Source organism: Psammomys obesus, unplaced genomic scaffold, assembly GCF_907164565.1.
Source record: "Psammomys obesus unplaced genomic scaffold, mPsaObe1.curated_primary_1811, whole genome shotgun sequence".
Taxonomy (NCBI): domain Eukaryota; kingdom Metazoa; phylum Chordata; class Mammalia; order Rodentia; family Muridae; genus Psammomys; species Psammomys obesus.
The window spans coordinates 8,117,541-8,132,213 of record NW_026587556.1 but is presented as its reverse complement, the minus strand read 5'-3'; the positions used below and the strand labels follow the sequence as shown (position 1 = coordinate 8,132,213).

Sequence of the window (14,673 nt, the reverse complement as noted above, 5' to 3'; positions counted from 1 at the left end):
TATATATATATATATATATATATATATATATATATATATATATATTTATAGTATTTATATATTTATTATTATAAATATATATTTATATACTTATATACACATATATTCCTATAAATATTATATATAATATATATAATATTATATATATTTACATATATGTACACACACACACATATATATATGCAAACAAACCGCTGTGGCCTGCCAAGGAAACTCATGTTCCACCTGCCTTTCCAGGCCCTTTCCAGAACATCTTTATCACCTGCATACCATGACCCCAACTCAAGCTGCTGAGCCCATCTACCCCTGCAGAAAAAGTCTTCACTCAGAACCTAGTGAGCAACTCACTGTGACTACTGTATAACGAATACACCTCAAACAATTAAACAAAGACTCTCACAGCAAGTTACAACGTATTCCATGACATTTAGTATATTATTTGTCCTTTTCCATAATATCTCTTATATTTTCACTAAGCTTGGAATAGTCAGTTGGGAATGGTATTGTGAGAAAGCACAGAAGTCATTTGCTTTTCTAGGAACATTAATCGTGATTAGAGTACACTCACACACTAAACTGAAGAAACTATAATAGATAATTGAATCATGATGGTAGAAATAAGTAACACTGTCCAATAAGTAACATTGTTCCTCCTGTTTATTTCTGTCAAAAGAAAGATTTCTGTAAACTAAAGCAAAGCTTAGCCAAAGCAGGAGTGATGTCAGAATGGCTTTTCACTTTTTCTCCAGTGCCCAGGGCCCTGATCTCTGAAGGCTAGATGCTTTTGGGTTCTCAGGCATGAATGTGCTTGGCAGCTGTTTGCCCAAGGGGACGTTATTCTCTACCCACTGCCCGAGAAGAGCTATCGGGCTCCTCCTCAAGCCAATTACCCCACATGGGTATGCCATCCCACCTTCTCCTCCCGCTTAGGTGCAGATCGGCTGCCGATCATTCTTATGATGAACCAGTGCATCGTTCTTGGGAATAAATGGTTTCCATTATCATTTATATTTGTCATCTTAAACAATACATATATATATATATATATATATATATATATATTTACTTTCTTTCTCAGCTGTAGGCTTATCTTGCAGGTTATAGCTCCACTAAGAAGCAGAGCTTGAGAACGGATCTCCTCAAGGCTCCCAGCTTCAGGCACACTTTATTTGTTCCTCACTCACCTGTATTTCCATATTCTTGACTTTTTCAGAGAAGGCAATATAATTTACCTATCTATTACATTTTGATTCGTTGTGAGATGTAAAGCCCTTAGTAAGAGTGATTTTTCTGTCTTTTACATAGAGCTTCCTAAAGGACTAGCTCCGCTCCTGGCATGTAAAAGTAGCCAATAATCAGCAAATGGATGCTTAAGCCCTTGCCCACCCTTCCCATAAAAAAAACCTATCAAATAACCTACAAATGAATGACGTTGGGATCGGCTTAAATTCTGTAACCTTTCGAGGACCACGTTGTTACTTAATACTATAGAGGCCTGCTGAAAGTAGAGTGAAGGATCCTGCAGGAACCTTGCAGAGATGCAGACAAGTGCTTATCCCCTAATAGGATTAAATATGATAAATGAATTTTCACCTTAATAGACACCAAGTATAAATCCAGGCAATGGGACTCACAATTCTCTCAGAGGTAATTTCTTGATATCACTTTAGCATACAGATGCTTTGTAATAAAGTGTTCTTTCAGAAATGAATGCGCTTTTTCTGAAACTCAAAGCATATTTTTATTAATAATGTTATTCACCTTGAAAATTTTATAAACACAATGAATATATATGTATAAAGAAATGTGATCTCTTTCTACCTTTCCTCGTGACCTTCAATACTTCTCCCTCAGAACTTCATATATTTTTCTTTCATCTTATTTTTTTAGAATCTACTAAGTTCAAAAAACAGTGATGCCAATAGGTTTATATGCCATTGGTGTGTGTGTCTGTGTGTGTGTGTGCCTGTGTGTGTGTGTGTGTGTGTGTTTGTGTGTGTGTGTGTGTAGAAGGAGGGCATCAGCCACAGTACAGTAAACATAACAGCTCCCACATCCTCAAAAACAGAACAATTCTCAATGCCTAGCCAATTAACAGCTGTCAATTACTGCTCAGTAAGGAGTGGGGCCCAGAGAGCACTTCCTTCATCTATGCTAGAATTTGGGCTGGCTTTATCTTGTACGGGCAACCACAGTTGTCATGAGCTTTTGAGTTCAATTGTCGTGCCATGGCACAAGGACAACATCTTACAGTATGCCATCCTTTAACTCTCACTTACTTTTCATCTCCTCTTCTATATGTTCCCTCAGTGGTGTTGTTTGGGGTGATTAATGGAGATGGTAATTTAGGGATGAACTGTAAGTCTCTTTTTCTCATCATTTGGGCAAATTGCATATGTCTGCATTGACTACTGTCTGCCCTATGCATCTTCTTTAATGCTAGAAAGTTAAAGAACAGAACCTAGCACTCAGTAATAAGAGAAACATTCTGCAGCCTAAGTACAATGACTTAACTATATAAGAATACGTCAGACTCTTTGAAGAGGAAAAGCAGCATGTGCCCGCAGATCTTTACGGCACCCATAGTTGTAAGGTATCTCTGGAACCCACGTTACTGTTAAGCCCAAGCCATGTAGACATCTACCTACAGGTATCTTGCTGCCAACAGTTAGGATGAAGGAAGAAAAAAAATCTAGTAACAACAAAGAGAGGAACTGATGATGGATAAGAGAGTTTGAACATAATATGTAAAGCACAAAACACATACTCCAAGGAGGCAACTCGAACATGGGATGCATTTATTAAGCACCTGGCATGGGATGGCAGCCATGAGGAATTTCCTTAAATGATTGTGGCAGGGAGTCTTTCTCTAGATGTATGGCAATCTAAACAACATTAATAAACAGATAAATAGATGTCATGCAATGGAGTGGAAAAATAATGAAAATAATGTTAGTGAAGTAAACAGCGGAATACACTCTGAAAGGTCTGGAAAACAAGGTCAAATGCAGCTTAAGAACAAATCTTTTAAAAAGTGGGACTTCAGGTGGACATGGAGGCCAGAGAAGAACAGGCAGCCCTAAGGGATCAGGTACACTGGAGGATATAGAAAGAACTTGGAGACAAGCAGTCCAGTGTCAAAGAAACCCCTCCAAACACACTGACCATGACCTACTCAATGACCCAACTTCCTTTCCTCACTTAATTTGAGCTGAGTGTCTTGCCCCAAGTATGTCTCCTTATCATGATCCTTAAAGAGAAATGGCATTTGCTTGGCTGGGAGGCTGCTAAGTTCTGCCAAATACTAGAACAGGAAGTGTGATTAAGTCTCTGGCCGAAGAATGTTTTAGTGTTCTGAATGTAAGATGAAGCCCAAACTCAATTCCAATGACAAACAATGTGTGTCCAGCAGAGCAGGAATCTAAATGAAGACAAGGCCAGATATGTAAGATTTGTTCCCAGTCACATAGATTTTAGGGGGCAAGCCAAGGCAGCAACATAAGACAAGAGTTATTTTCTGTTTTGATATATGTGCGGGTAGTGGGGTGTATTTTTAAACACAGAGAAATTTCTGGTAGGAAAATTTCTGGAAAAGTGCCAAGTGAGTAGAACACAGTCTTCCACATGTCATATCTTCCTCTACTACTCAAACGCCATCACTTCCACACCATTTTATGTTTTTTTCAAACCACTATTTGTTCTGTATGGGAGATGTCCCATGGCCACAACCTTCCCTCCCCTCTACTTGAAACAGCCTTGCCATTGAATAATGGGGACAAAGAAAAGCCCAATCCAGTATAAACCTGCGAGTCACTGAAGTTTGTCAAGCAAAGGGTTGAAACCTGAACATCAGCCACTTTGTCACATGCTTGTGATATCCTGCTACATAAACCTCATGGATTTTGTGGCAAGCCCTCTCACAGATGTTGACAGCTATGATTTGACAGAGCTCTGCTATGCAATATTTACACAACTTATTTTATTTCCTATATCCCATGGCTGTAAGAAAATGATTTCCTTTTCGCACAATGACCTAGAATAATGCTTATCGAGGTAATGTACTCCAAGTAGACAACAGAAAAAAAAAAAGGCATGTTCTATACCTGTAATTTGTACAAGAAGTTGCCTGGCTTGAGTGAGGCTCATCTCAGCACTGAGAATGCTACTCTGACTTCTCTTACTTGTCATGACAGAACAGAGTAATTAGAGTCAGCTCCAGGGGGCTGTGAGATGTACAGCTTTTACCTCTCTGAATAATTTCTTTAAAAGATGGGTGTGAGTGGTTATAAATGAGCTGCCTGAGATCTTTAGGGTCACTGTATGTGGTAGACACAAAAGATATATCAAGCAGGTTTCTTACTCCTCAGAACCAAGAACAATTTGGTAAGGCAATAGTTCTCAACCTTCGGGTTGAGCCTCCTTTGACAAACCTGTATCCCCAAAAATATTTATATTACAATTCATAAGAGTAACAAAATTAGAGTTATGAAGTAGCATCAGAAATAATTTTATGGTTGGGCTCACTACAACATGAGGAACTGTATTAAAGGGTTGCAGCATTAGGAAGGTTGAGATCCACTGCCAAAGATAAATACAAACAAACCATGCATTTTTAACTAATTTGTCTATTAAGTCTAAAGGCAGACTACCCCAATCATAGTGGTTAACATATTTAAAGGTCACGTCAACAAATCCATGATGGTCACCTAATGGTATACCACAATTGTTAAAGAAGTGCCTAATGGCCTTCATGCTCAGTTCATACAATATAAACTAAGAACGTTTAAGACATTAATAATAATTATTAATATTATTCAGTGTAATTGAATATATAATAAAGCTTTTAAGTTCAATACAGTGTAGCCATGGGTCAACATTGTACTATAGGCACTTTTTTATAATCTTCATTATGAATTTGAATACGTTGATTTTAATAACAAAAATATTTCCCCATTGCAAAGCCAACATTAGCAGAAGTAAAGGGAGCAGGCTCTCTGAAGACATTGTACCAGGAAAGGTGGGGGACTCTGAGCTAGTGAGCTGAAAAAGCTACAGGTTCATGACAAGCAGTCCTTGAGGGTGCAAGGAAGGAGAAGGGACAGGGGTGAGTCAGTCTACAGCTAGCTCCTGGGGTACCACTATCCAATAGCCAAACAGGACAGGAGGTGGAAAGATAGTATTTATGTCAGAAGAACTTTCACTAAAAGAAAGTTGCACAAATATTTGTGTAGAGATTCCTGGGCATCAGGTGTCTCGTTCTAAGAGGAGGCACTAATATGGATGAGAAGAAGGCTCAATTCTATCAAGAGATAGTGGGCTGACACCAGAGGTGCATAACAGTTTCAGACTGAGCTGAAGTGTATCCTCTTGTTTTCTATAAGAGTCTGTAAAAATTGATGTTAACTCTTGTTATTTAAGTATCTTCTGTCTCCGGCAGAACAACATGGGCATAGAAATTTCTTTATCAAACTTTAACTCACAAATTCACTTTCTCTAATGTTTACATTCAGATTGCCCATCCCTTCTTTGTAGTTTGTGGCTGTGAAGAAATTGGTCCACTGTGGTTTTAAATGTTCAAACACAGAGTTGACTACAGCATTCTCTTACTAAAATTTAACCGGCTACAGGGTCTAAAATGAGAATCTTTCATTTCTCAGACTGGTGATTTGTGCCTTTGTGTTGTTACTCTTGCCGAGAGATTTATCCAATTCTATTGATTTATGTTTCAAAGAAGCAGCTTTCTTGTTTCATATACCCTCTCAATGTGTTCTTATTTTCAGGATCATTGATTTCTGTTCATATCTTTTATATGTTCTTAGTCTTGCTTGCTTCAGGTCTATTTTGCATTTGTTCTAATTTCTTGAGGTAAGAACTAAATTAACGATTTGTTATCATTTCTTGTTTCTACTATATGCACTTAATCTTCTAAATTTTTCCTCCAGTAAGGCTCCAGCTTTAAGAGAAGATGCTTTCATTTCTAAGGTTTTATAATGCATCTGATTCGAAAAAAAAAAAAAAAAAAAAAAAAACCTCTTTACTTCTCTCCAGTAGCCTAAATCTAGAGTGTTAACACTAACTAAATTTCCCCTTTCTAAACTTTACGGGCCTACCCCCCATTTAATTCATTCTCACAACAATGCAAGCACAAGGATTTCTGTACTTTAGCAGGATGCCCAGCTTCTGTTGTCATGGCAACCTTGAGGCGTCAGGAGCTCTACCACAAGTCCTGTGCACTGGTTTGATTCTATGAAGGTGACAGATAAGCCAAAGCATGACCAACAAATCTTTTCCATATGTCAAGGTGCTAAAAGTAGGCACTGCCTGCTTAGTGTTAGAAGATTAAGGGACTAACTGGAGAAGGCAACGGAAAACAGTGTATGAGGAAATACATCAGTTGTGTCAATGTACAGGTCCTCTGTGTACTGTCTATGGACCTCTGCACCGGTATCACTGACTTCAATTAGTGGTGTATCAGAAGTGCAGAAATGCGCAGACTCTTGAAGCTGTGCAAATAAAAACTCTAGGTTTCAGCCCAGAAATTTACACTCTGATAAGGCTTTTGGGAGGCTATAAAGAAGTGAAACTCTGACTGAAACTCCTCTAAAGCATACAACTCAGCAAATGAGGTTCTTACTCTAAATCCAAAGGTGTCATGACCAGAAAGGAGGACTTGGTGACTGAGTGAGATTCACTAGGCTGTGATTTAGAACCAGACCATTATGCAAAGGAGAGCTGTTGGGCTCACTTTCAATCAAGATAGTGGCTAGCTCAGAAAGGAAAGGTTATGGTTCATATTTAATGAGAGGTAAATGTGCCAACATCTTCACATTATGGCTGTTTATTATTGGAAAAGTGGCCTGAAGGTATTTGCTAGGCCTAGATACTCAGCCAAACTCCCAACATTTCATAAGTGCCATTTATCATAATAAAATGGTAAGTTTCAATTCATATGTCAGCACACAGGGCAATATCCTTTTTATTCATGTGCCTTTAAAATGTATTTTTTTAATTCTTTTCTTTTTTGTCATATACATTCTCCAAGTTCTTTGAATATGTTGTAAAAGGGTCTTCATTGATACACATTATAAACCACTTTCATCTCAAAACATAAAATCTACCCTAGGAATAGACACACGTATCCACAAGCATGTGTTCAACTTGAGAGCAAGACTTGGGGTCCCAGGGAGGAAAGTGGTGAAGCAGAGCTGTGGCTCAGGAAAGCCAGAAGCTGCCAGGGCAGCCTGGTAACTGGAGTTTCGGGGTCTGCATTCCCAGCAGAAAAGGATGTTAAGGTCCCAGGATTGCTTTGGTTTTTGGTGAGCACAGGTTCGGTATCTCTAATCAGAACATCTAATGTCAGAAAGACTCTGAAAGGGAAACTTTAAAGTCTTGAGTTCAGAATTAGTTCACATTTTGGATGTTTTAATGTTTGGCAAGTAAAATCTATACAAATATTCCCAAGTTTAAATGTCTCGAGGTGCCAGAAGGTGCGAAGGCACACACCAGTATTCCCAGCACACAGAGACAGAGGCAGGCTGATCTCTGTGAGTTTGAGGCTAGCTTGGTCTACAAAGTGAGTCCAGGACAGCAAAGGCTACACAGAGAAAATCTGTCTTGAGAAAAAGACAAAACAAAACAAACCCTCTTCACTGAGGACCAAAAACAAAACAAAACAAAAACAAACAAAAACAAAACAACTGGTCCTAAGCATTTTAACAAAAGAAGATCTCCTGAAGAATGGATGAGAAGGAATCAAGAAAGACCCCTGCCATGGCCCTTCTCAGAGGAAATGGAGACATTTGAATCACAGATCTCTCTTTCATTGTTTGAAACAATGCTATTGGATCTCACCTTGATGAATGTGCTCATATCAGCTTTCACCAAGATGTGGTTTGATATTTGCTGATCTGGGTTCAGCCATCTCACCAGCTCTTTCATTATAGCTAGCCAATTTGCTAAAGGTGAGTTTCGTAGCAGAAAGGGTGAGTTTATTAGTCAGAAAGAAGAAAAGTCAAGCTCCTTCCTTTCACCAAGGGCTTTTCTCCACTTATTAAGGGAGCTGTCAGTGGGCAGCCAGGTGAAGTGAAAATAATTGGTACCCACACCAACCAATGTTGCTACTTTTTAGACACTCTAATAAATGAGGACAGTCTGAAAAGGGGGGAACTTCTGGGGAGGAAGGATTAACATCAGATTTTATTGCTTCCTGCTGGATTAGCTCTCATCATGGAAAATTCCAAATTCTTCATAAGAGACTACAATGGATTCCATTTGCTATTATAGCCTCAATTCCTCCTTTCTCTTCATCCTAATTAAGCAGTTTGAAACATGGGTCACAAAAACGACAACTGAAAGTCCAACAGATCAACAGTGTCATGCATGTAGGTACTTCATATACAGCCTGTCTCAAACAAACCGTCTTTTAGGAAAAGAGACTTGAGATTAAAAAAAAAAAGAAAAAAAAGGAGGGGGGAGGTTGGAATAAATTAAATGTAAGCTCCAAACTAGAGTTCAAGGGCAGCCCTCATGCCACCTTTATTCCAATATAGACTAGTAAGGAGCATACCAGCAAGGATGCCTATCTTACAAAAACAGATATTTTAAATATTTTAAAAATTGAATGTCATGTGACTATAGTAATACCAACAAAAATTCAGTTCATGGTACACTATCAATCACATCATCGAGGACTGCAAAACATGTATTTGTTGGGAAAACATGAACTCTAGGCCGCCGAGGCTAGATAATGCCTTTGTGTCTTCAGACAATGAATCACCATGATGCAAAGGTGTCTGGAAAGGTCATTTTTACTACGTTAGTATTTGTACACAAACACACACCTTTTCCATCATATTCAACAAATGTAAGTTGGTTACCGTTAGTCATTTTTTTTCTTTTCTTTTTCTTTCTTTTTTTTAACACAGCGGTTAAACACTGTGACTAAATACTTGAAAGGGGAAATTTTTTAAGTAAAGATCTACTTAGGCTCACCATTTCAAAGGTTTCAGTTTATGGCTGGCTGGCTCTAGTGTTTGTGGGCTGTGTGAGACAGAATGCCAGAGCAGAAACAGGAGACCAGGTCTCATAGAGACCAGAAAACGGAGAAGAATGCCTGAACATTAAGTAAGGTCTTACATCTCCCTTTATTCCCTTTAGGATCTCTATCTATTTGCTGGTTTCATTCAGATTCATGAGGCTTTCTTCCTGCTTAATCTCTTAGGAAATAGTCTCAAAAACAGGTTTGCTCTGCTAATCTAGGTGTGAACCGTCCAGTTCAGTTGACAGATATGATTAACCATTGCACTTACCAACACATTTTAAAGGTAAAAAGGAAGTTGGTCTTTATAAAGAAAAAAAAAAACTTTTCAGGCTACAAATTTAGTTCTGAATGTCAAACATTTTTCCATTAAAAATGAAGGAATCTTTCTCCTTACCTCCCTCTCATTCCCTTTTCCTTCCTTCTCTTCCTCTATACATAGAGGACAGACACCCTCTGTCTCTATGTGGCGATAAAGACTGTAAGCTAAGTCTTCCTGATTCCAATAGAAAACAACAAGAAAAACATGCAGAAACATAGTATGCTTTGATGTTAAAAACATTTTCAAAACGGACCTTTCCAAGACTCCTTGAGAAATTGCATTTGCCCTGTGTGGTCTGCCTGCTTCACTGTTATAAAGTAGGACTGGTTCTTTACATTTTCCAGCTTTTTGACGTTTACCCAGATTTTTCAATCTTTTCTTATTCTCAAGAGAGCCCATGTACAAGACTTCAAGGGCGGGAAAGAAATAGGGCAGTGATTGGTAAGTCACCGTGGGGTGCCACCTGAGTTCAGGAGTTGACACGAAGAAGGTGCTATCCTGGGAGACGCTAGGCGTTTTATTCAGTGGATCCATATCTAACATATCTGTTAGATTCCCCTTTCCATTTTTATTAACTCAAGTTCACTGCAGTAGTAATTTGAAAGTGTCTCCCCCCGCCCACTCCCTTGTTCTCTGTGGTGACCAATCTTGGCTGTCAACTTGACTGTATCTGCAATCAATGGAAACAAGCTTCTGGGGATTCTTGTGAAGGATTTTCATGATCAAATTCTTTGAAGCAGAAAAATTCATGCAAGATCGGGGCAGCCCCTTCTATTGTCAGCCTACATCAAAGGACGTGGAAGAAGGAAGCTTCGCTTTTGCCTGCTTGTCCTTTCACTGTCACGTGAGTGTGGAATGTGACATTTCCCAGGTAAACTGAAGACCCTCAGCTCTCGAGGAAGATTCTAGGCCTCCAGTGCCAGATGGGACTACTGAAACAACCAGCATACTAGACTAAACAATTGCTGGATACACGGCCTCTCCAGTATGAGAAAGACATTGTCAGAATACCCAGACTGCATCCTGTGAGCCCATATGTTAAATCTCAGGCTCTATTAGTTCTTGTCCTTTAGAGAACCCTGACTAAAACATTCTGCAACTTCCTCCTTTTTCTTACTTTCAAAATTGAACAAGATCCCCATCATTTGTAGGAAGTTGAGTTCCTATGTGCACACACAAATCCTTAGTTTAGAAATATAACTGGTAACATTCAGGAACATATTTTAATGGAGATCATCTACAAGGCTCTATACCTGTTGAGTTTTCTGACCTGTCTTGGCAAGGAATAGACATGGTGTGCCTCCCAATAAAAGAAACAATAGAAGCCCTGGTGCAACTGGGAATAGAGAACCTCTAAGACCAGGCATCTTTATGTAGGGCAAAGCTGAGCAAAGAAGCTGCAAAGATCTTCCATTATTGATTGACAAGATTTTCTTGTGGACATAGGTAGCCCCAGTGATAGCCTTCATCTTAACATTGGCCCCATGTACAAGCCCATTTTCTATAGTCTGCTGGCTCCATTCTCTTCTCACCTATGAGAGTGATATTGGAGTAAATTATCCAAGCCTTACAAATTAGAACAGGTCATATAAAAAAGTAATTTACTTACTTATTTGTGTATCTGTTAAACCACAAAAAGCACAAATACCACATACTGCTTCTGAGGCTTACTCTTTACTATCATCTGCTATACGGAGTCTTACTAGACATCATTTCTTTAATTATATACCCTATGAAATTTTAGTAGCATAGATATGTCATGTATTTATGAATGTAATGGTTGTTTATCTGTGCTTTAGGCATCAAGAGTTTAGTTTTATTTTGCCCAATGGAAATAGGTTTTAACCCCTTGGAAAGATGTAATCTCTGTCAAAAATGCATGGTCTTTTACGTGTTCAGGAAAGGTTGGGTACACCTGTGAGGGTGAGCTTGAATGTGTGTAGGTGTGGAGACAGGAGAACAACTGAAGGTGTAGTCCTCAGACCATACACATCCTCTGAGACAGGTCTCTCTTTGGCTTAGAGCTCACCAATTAGGCTAGGCAGTGAAGACAGCAAACCCCAGGGATGCTTATGTTTCTGTCTTCCTAGCCCTGGGATTACAAGTGTGCACCATCAAGCCCTGCATTTTTATATGTGTGATAGGAATCGGACTCTTATCCTGTTGCTTGTGAAGTAAGCACTCTATCGACTGAGCCATCCCTTTAGCCCAAGAATCCATGGTCTTAAAGCATGCACTAACTGAAATCACTTGATAGATATGCTTAATGCCTCTCTAGGATTCTGTGGAATATGAAGTACCCCAAACACCATCTTTCCTTTAGCTTAGTTATCTGTATTATAGTGGTCCAGTGTAGCGACGTATAATATCCTGAGACTAAACTCCAGTGTCATTGTCTGCAACCCTTTCCTGTCTTCTTGACTTCCACAAAATATAGAAACAGCAAACCTCACCCTCATGCTTGGGTCAGTCCACTTTCAACTGCCAGTAACACAGGATCACAAACTAAGTACAGTATACAGACCTGAAATTTATTTTAGCTTGTAGTTCTTGGGTATATGTGATAATGACAGGCTTACTTGCAGAGACCTGAGGCAGCTCAGAGTCACACAAGAATCAGAAAGCATGTATCTCTGGTCGTTATCCCTCTTCTTATAAAGCCACCCGAATGGCTTTTTCTAATCCTAAACACTTCGGAAAAGTGTTGCCTCTAAACACCACAGTAGATTAAATTGGGACCTACTTAAGACTTCACAGTGGGGATTAACTTTCGAAACACAAGCTTTGGGAGTCATGCAAACCACACCATATATGCAAACACAGTAACACCGTTCTTTGTCCTGTAGAAACTTAAGATGTGGGCTCACCTCTTGCCGTTTGAAATTCTGGACATATTCTTCAAACTGTTCGTCTTTTGTTTCGTCAGCTTTCCCCAGCTTCTGGAGGACCTAGTTTGTGAATGAAACAAAATGGTTTGATTTAGTGGTGTTTATAGTGCAGCACGGCATGCTTGCTCAGCAGAAACTCCTGCTTTTCTCCGCGGGGTCTAAGCAAAATCCACTCTCAGCACCACTCGCTTTTCTTTTCTGGAAGTATTGTGCTTGGTGGCTTTGGAGATGAATGGACCTGAATTTTAATCACAGATCTATTGCCCCACAGGCTGTGTGATTTGAGCAAGGGCCACGAAGCACTGCATTTGATTGTTTACACAGTAATTCCTCTAGGAGGCTGTGCATAACTTTAAGACTGAAGCTACGCCCTACTTGTCATTTTGTCCCCAGAAACTAGCAAAACGCATAATGCGTAACAGGTACCCAGCTACGTGGTAACCAGTGAAGCAAGGCTCTATGACTGAAGTGTACATTCTAGGCACAACATTCAACTCTCCTACCCATGTTCTGCTCTTCCGCTCAATTTAATAAACAATCAAACTGGCCATGGGTGTACACGTACTGTACAATCTCTTGTTAACCATTGGCTACCCAGAAATACAAGACAAATAAATCAGGGTGCAACATTTATTTATCCTAAAATCATCTGACCGTCCAGAAAACATAAGGAAGAGGTACAAAAAACAAATAGGAGGTGATGTATGACAAGCAATACAAAGATGTTATGGAGTGTTGTAATGATATCCTGTAGAGCTCAGGGCTTCAGAGGCCACTCTGTGGAGGTGGTTTTTAATCCGCTGCTAAGAATTCAATGGACAGGGATGTAGCAGAGTTCATTCCAGGCAATGAAGGGTTCTAAGCAAATTCACAGGAAGAAATATTATGTCTGGAGCACAGGACAAAATGCTAAGGGAAGCATTTCTTAAAGACAAACAGGGAGTTGTGTGAGGATGAAGCAGATAGAGCCTGAGCACTACAGCAGACATTGCTATTTGATGTTCAGTGTCCTTCTAGCTCAAATTCTAGACTCTGACTTGCTCAAGGGCGTGGAAACTCTATAAGCATTGCCTTCTAGAAATTCACCTTGTAACCTCCTGTGGCACTATCAAATGCCATTAAAAAAAACTCTACTGCAAAGCTCCACCTTCATCAAAAGGCACAGAATTAACGATTGTGGGGAGCTTAGCTCCACTTCACAGTCTTACTACTATTTTTGTTATTATTATTGTTTCAGAGTTAAAAAAAAAAAAAGCAACAGAGGCTACACTTGCACCAAAGGCAAACTTGAATAACCAAAGAAAGGTCTCATCTGTCCCTGTGTTTTCTTTCTAAAATACTGCTACTTTACTCATTTTTGCTTTTTATTTAAAAAAAAAAAGTTTTAGAGAAAACCCTTCTGAATTACTTTTGACTACCCAAACATACACACATATACAGACACATACAAGCCTAAAGATGATGAGGGAAGACAGCTGACATGGACCACACAGCATTCCTGTAGCTGTCAAAGTCCACAAACCCAGCTGTTTCCAGATACTGTCTATCAGAGGACTTGCTGAGACTCCTTTAACACCTTATGGTTAGCATAGATGGAACCATGTAAGCACAGGATGCTGCCAGTCTGTTTTGAGCAAGAGTTGCTGCCACACTCTCAGCTTTACAACTTGCTGGAGCAGTGAATAGGTGCTCTGTCCTGGGCATAAAAAAAAAAGAACACTACAAATATGCATTGCATGCCCACTGTGAGCCTGAAACCGCAGAGGATAATTTACCTTTATTCCCATCCCCACCAGAGTGCTGTGTGATACCTATTTTAACCATATAATACCTGAAAGACCAAGATCACAAAGCTAGGCAAGTGGCCTCTTGTAAAATTTTAGGAAAATCACCCTTCTGTAGTCCAGTGCCTCTGACACCACCAGTATGAGCTTTTCCTTCTCAAAGGAAGCAGGTAAGACCCACACCAAATCTAATATTCCTATTTTCATGGACAAAATATACTAAGGTCCCTGGGCTCTAAGAAACATGTGTCTTATGGCCTGCACAGCTCTAATGGTGGGAAGGACATGCATGGACTCCTCCTTGAAGCTCTTTACCGAAACTTCAAGTCATATGTTAAGAATGATACAATCTAAATGAGATGAGGACAAAAAAAAAACAACTATGAAACCGTTCCCACAAGTAAAAAGAGTATCCAGCTTGACAGTGTCACTGAGAATAACAGAGTATGCAGACCTCTGAGTCCCAGTGGCCATGTATCTTGGTGCTGGCTGCCTTTGGTAGCAGTACTCACATAGGAGACCTAGAAGAGGAGGAGGGACAGGGGAGCTAACCTTTCCCAGGAACATTTTTTCACGCCAGTGGCCGCACTGGGAACTTGGTGCATTCTCCTTCAATTGACCCTTAAAGAAGCTGACTCATCC

At 39.6% G+C, this 14,673-nt stretch overlaps 1 protein-coding gene across 4 annotated transcripts in view; it reads right to left on the bottom strand.

The window, feature by feature from the left end:
- Amph (amphiphysin) overlaps window positions 1-14,673 on the bottom strand; it is a 200,798-nt gene that overhangs the window by 101,943 nt on the left and 84,182 nt on the right. For all 4 annotated transcript variants that reach the window (XM_055603943.1, XM_055603944.1, XM_055603946.1 and 1 more), the window contains exon 2: window positions 12,227-12,307. In XM_055603943.1, the coding sequence (XP_055459918.1) occupies window positions 12,227-12,307 (81 nt within the window). The remainder of the gene's footprint in view (window positions 1-12,226; window positions 12,308-14,673) is intronic.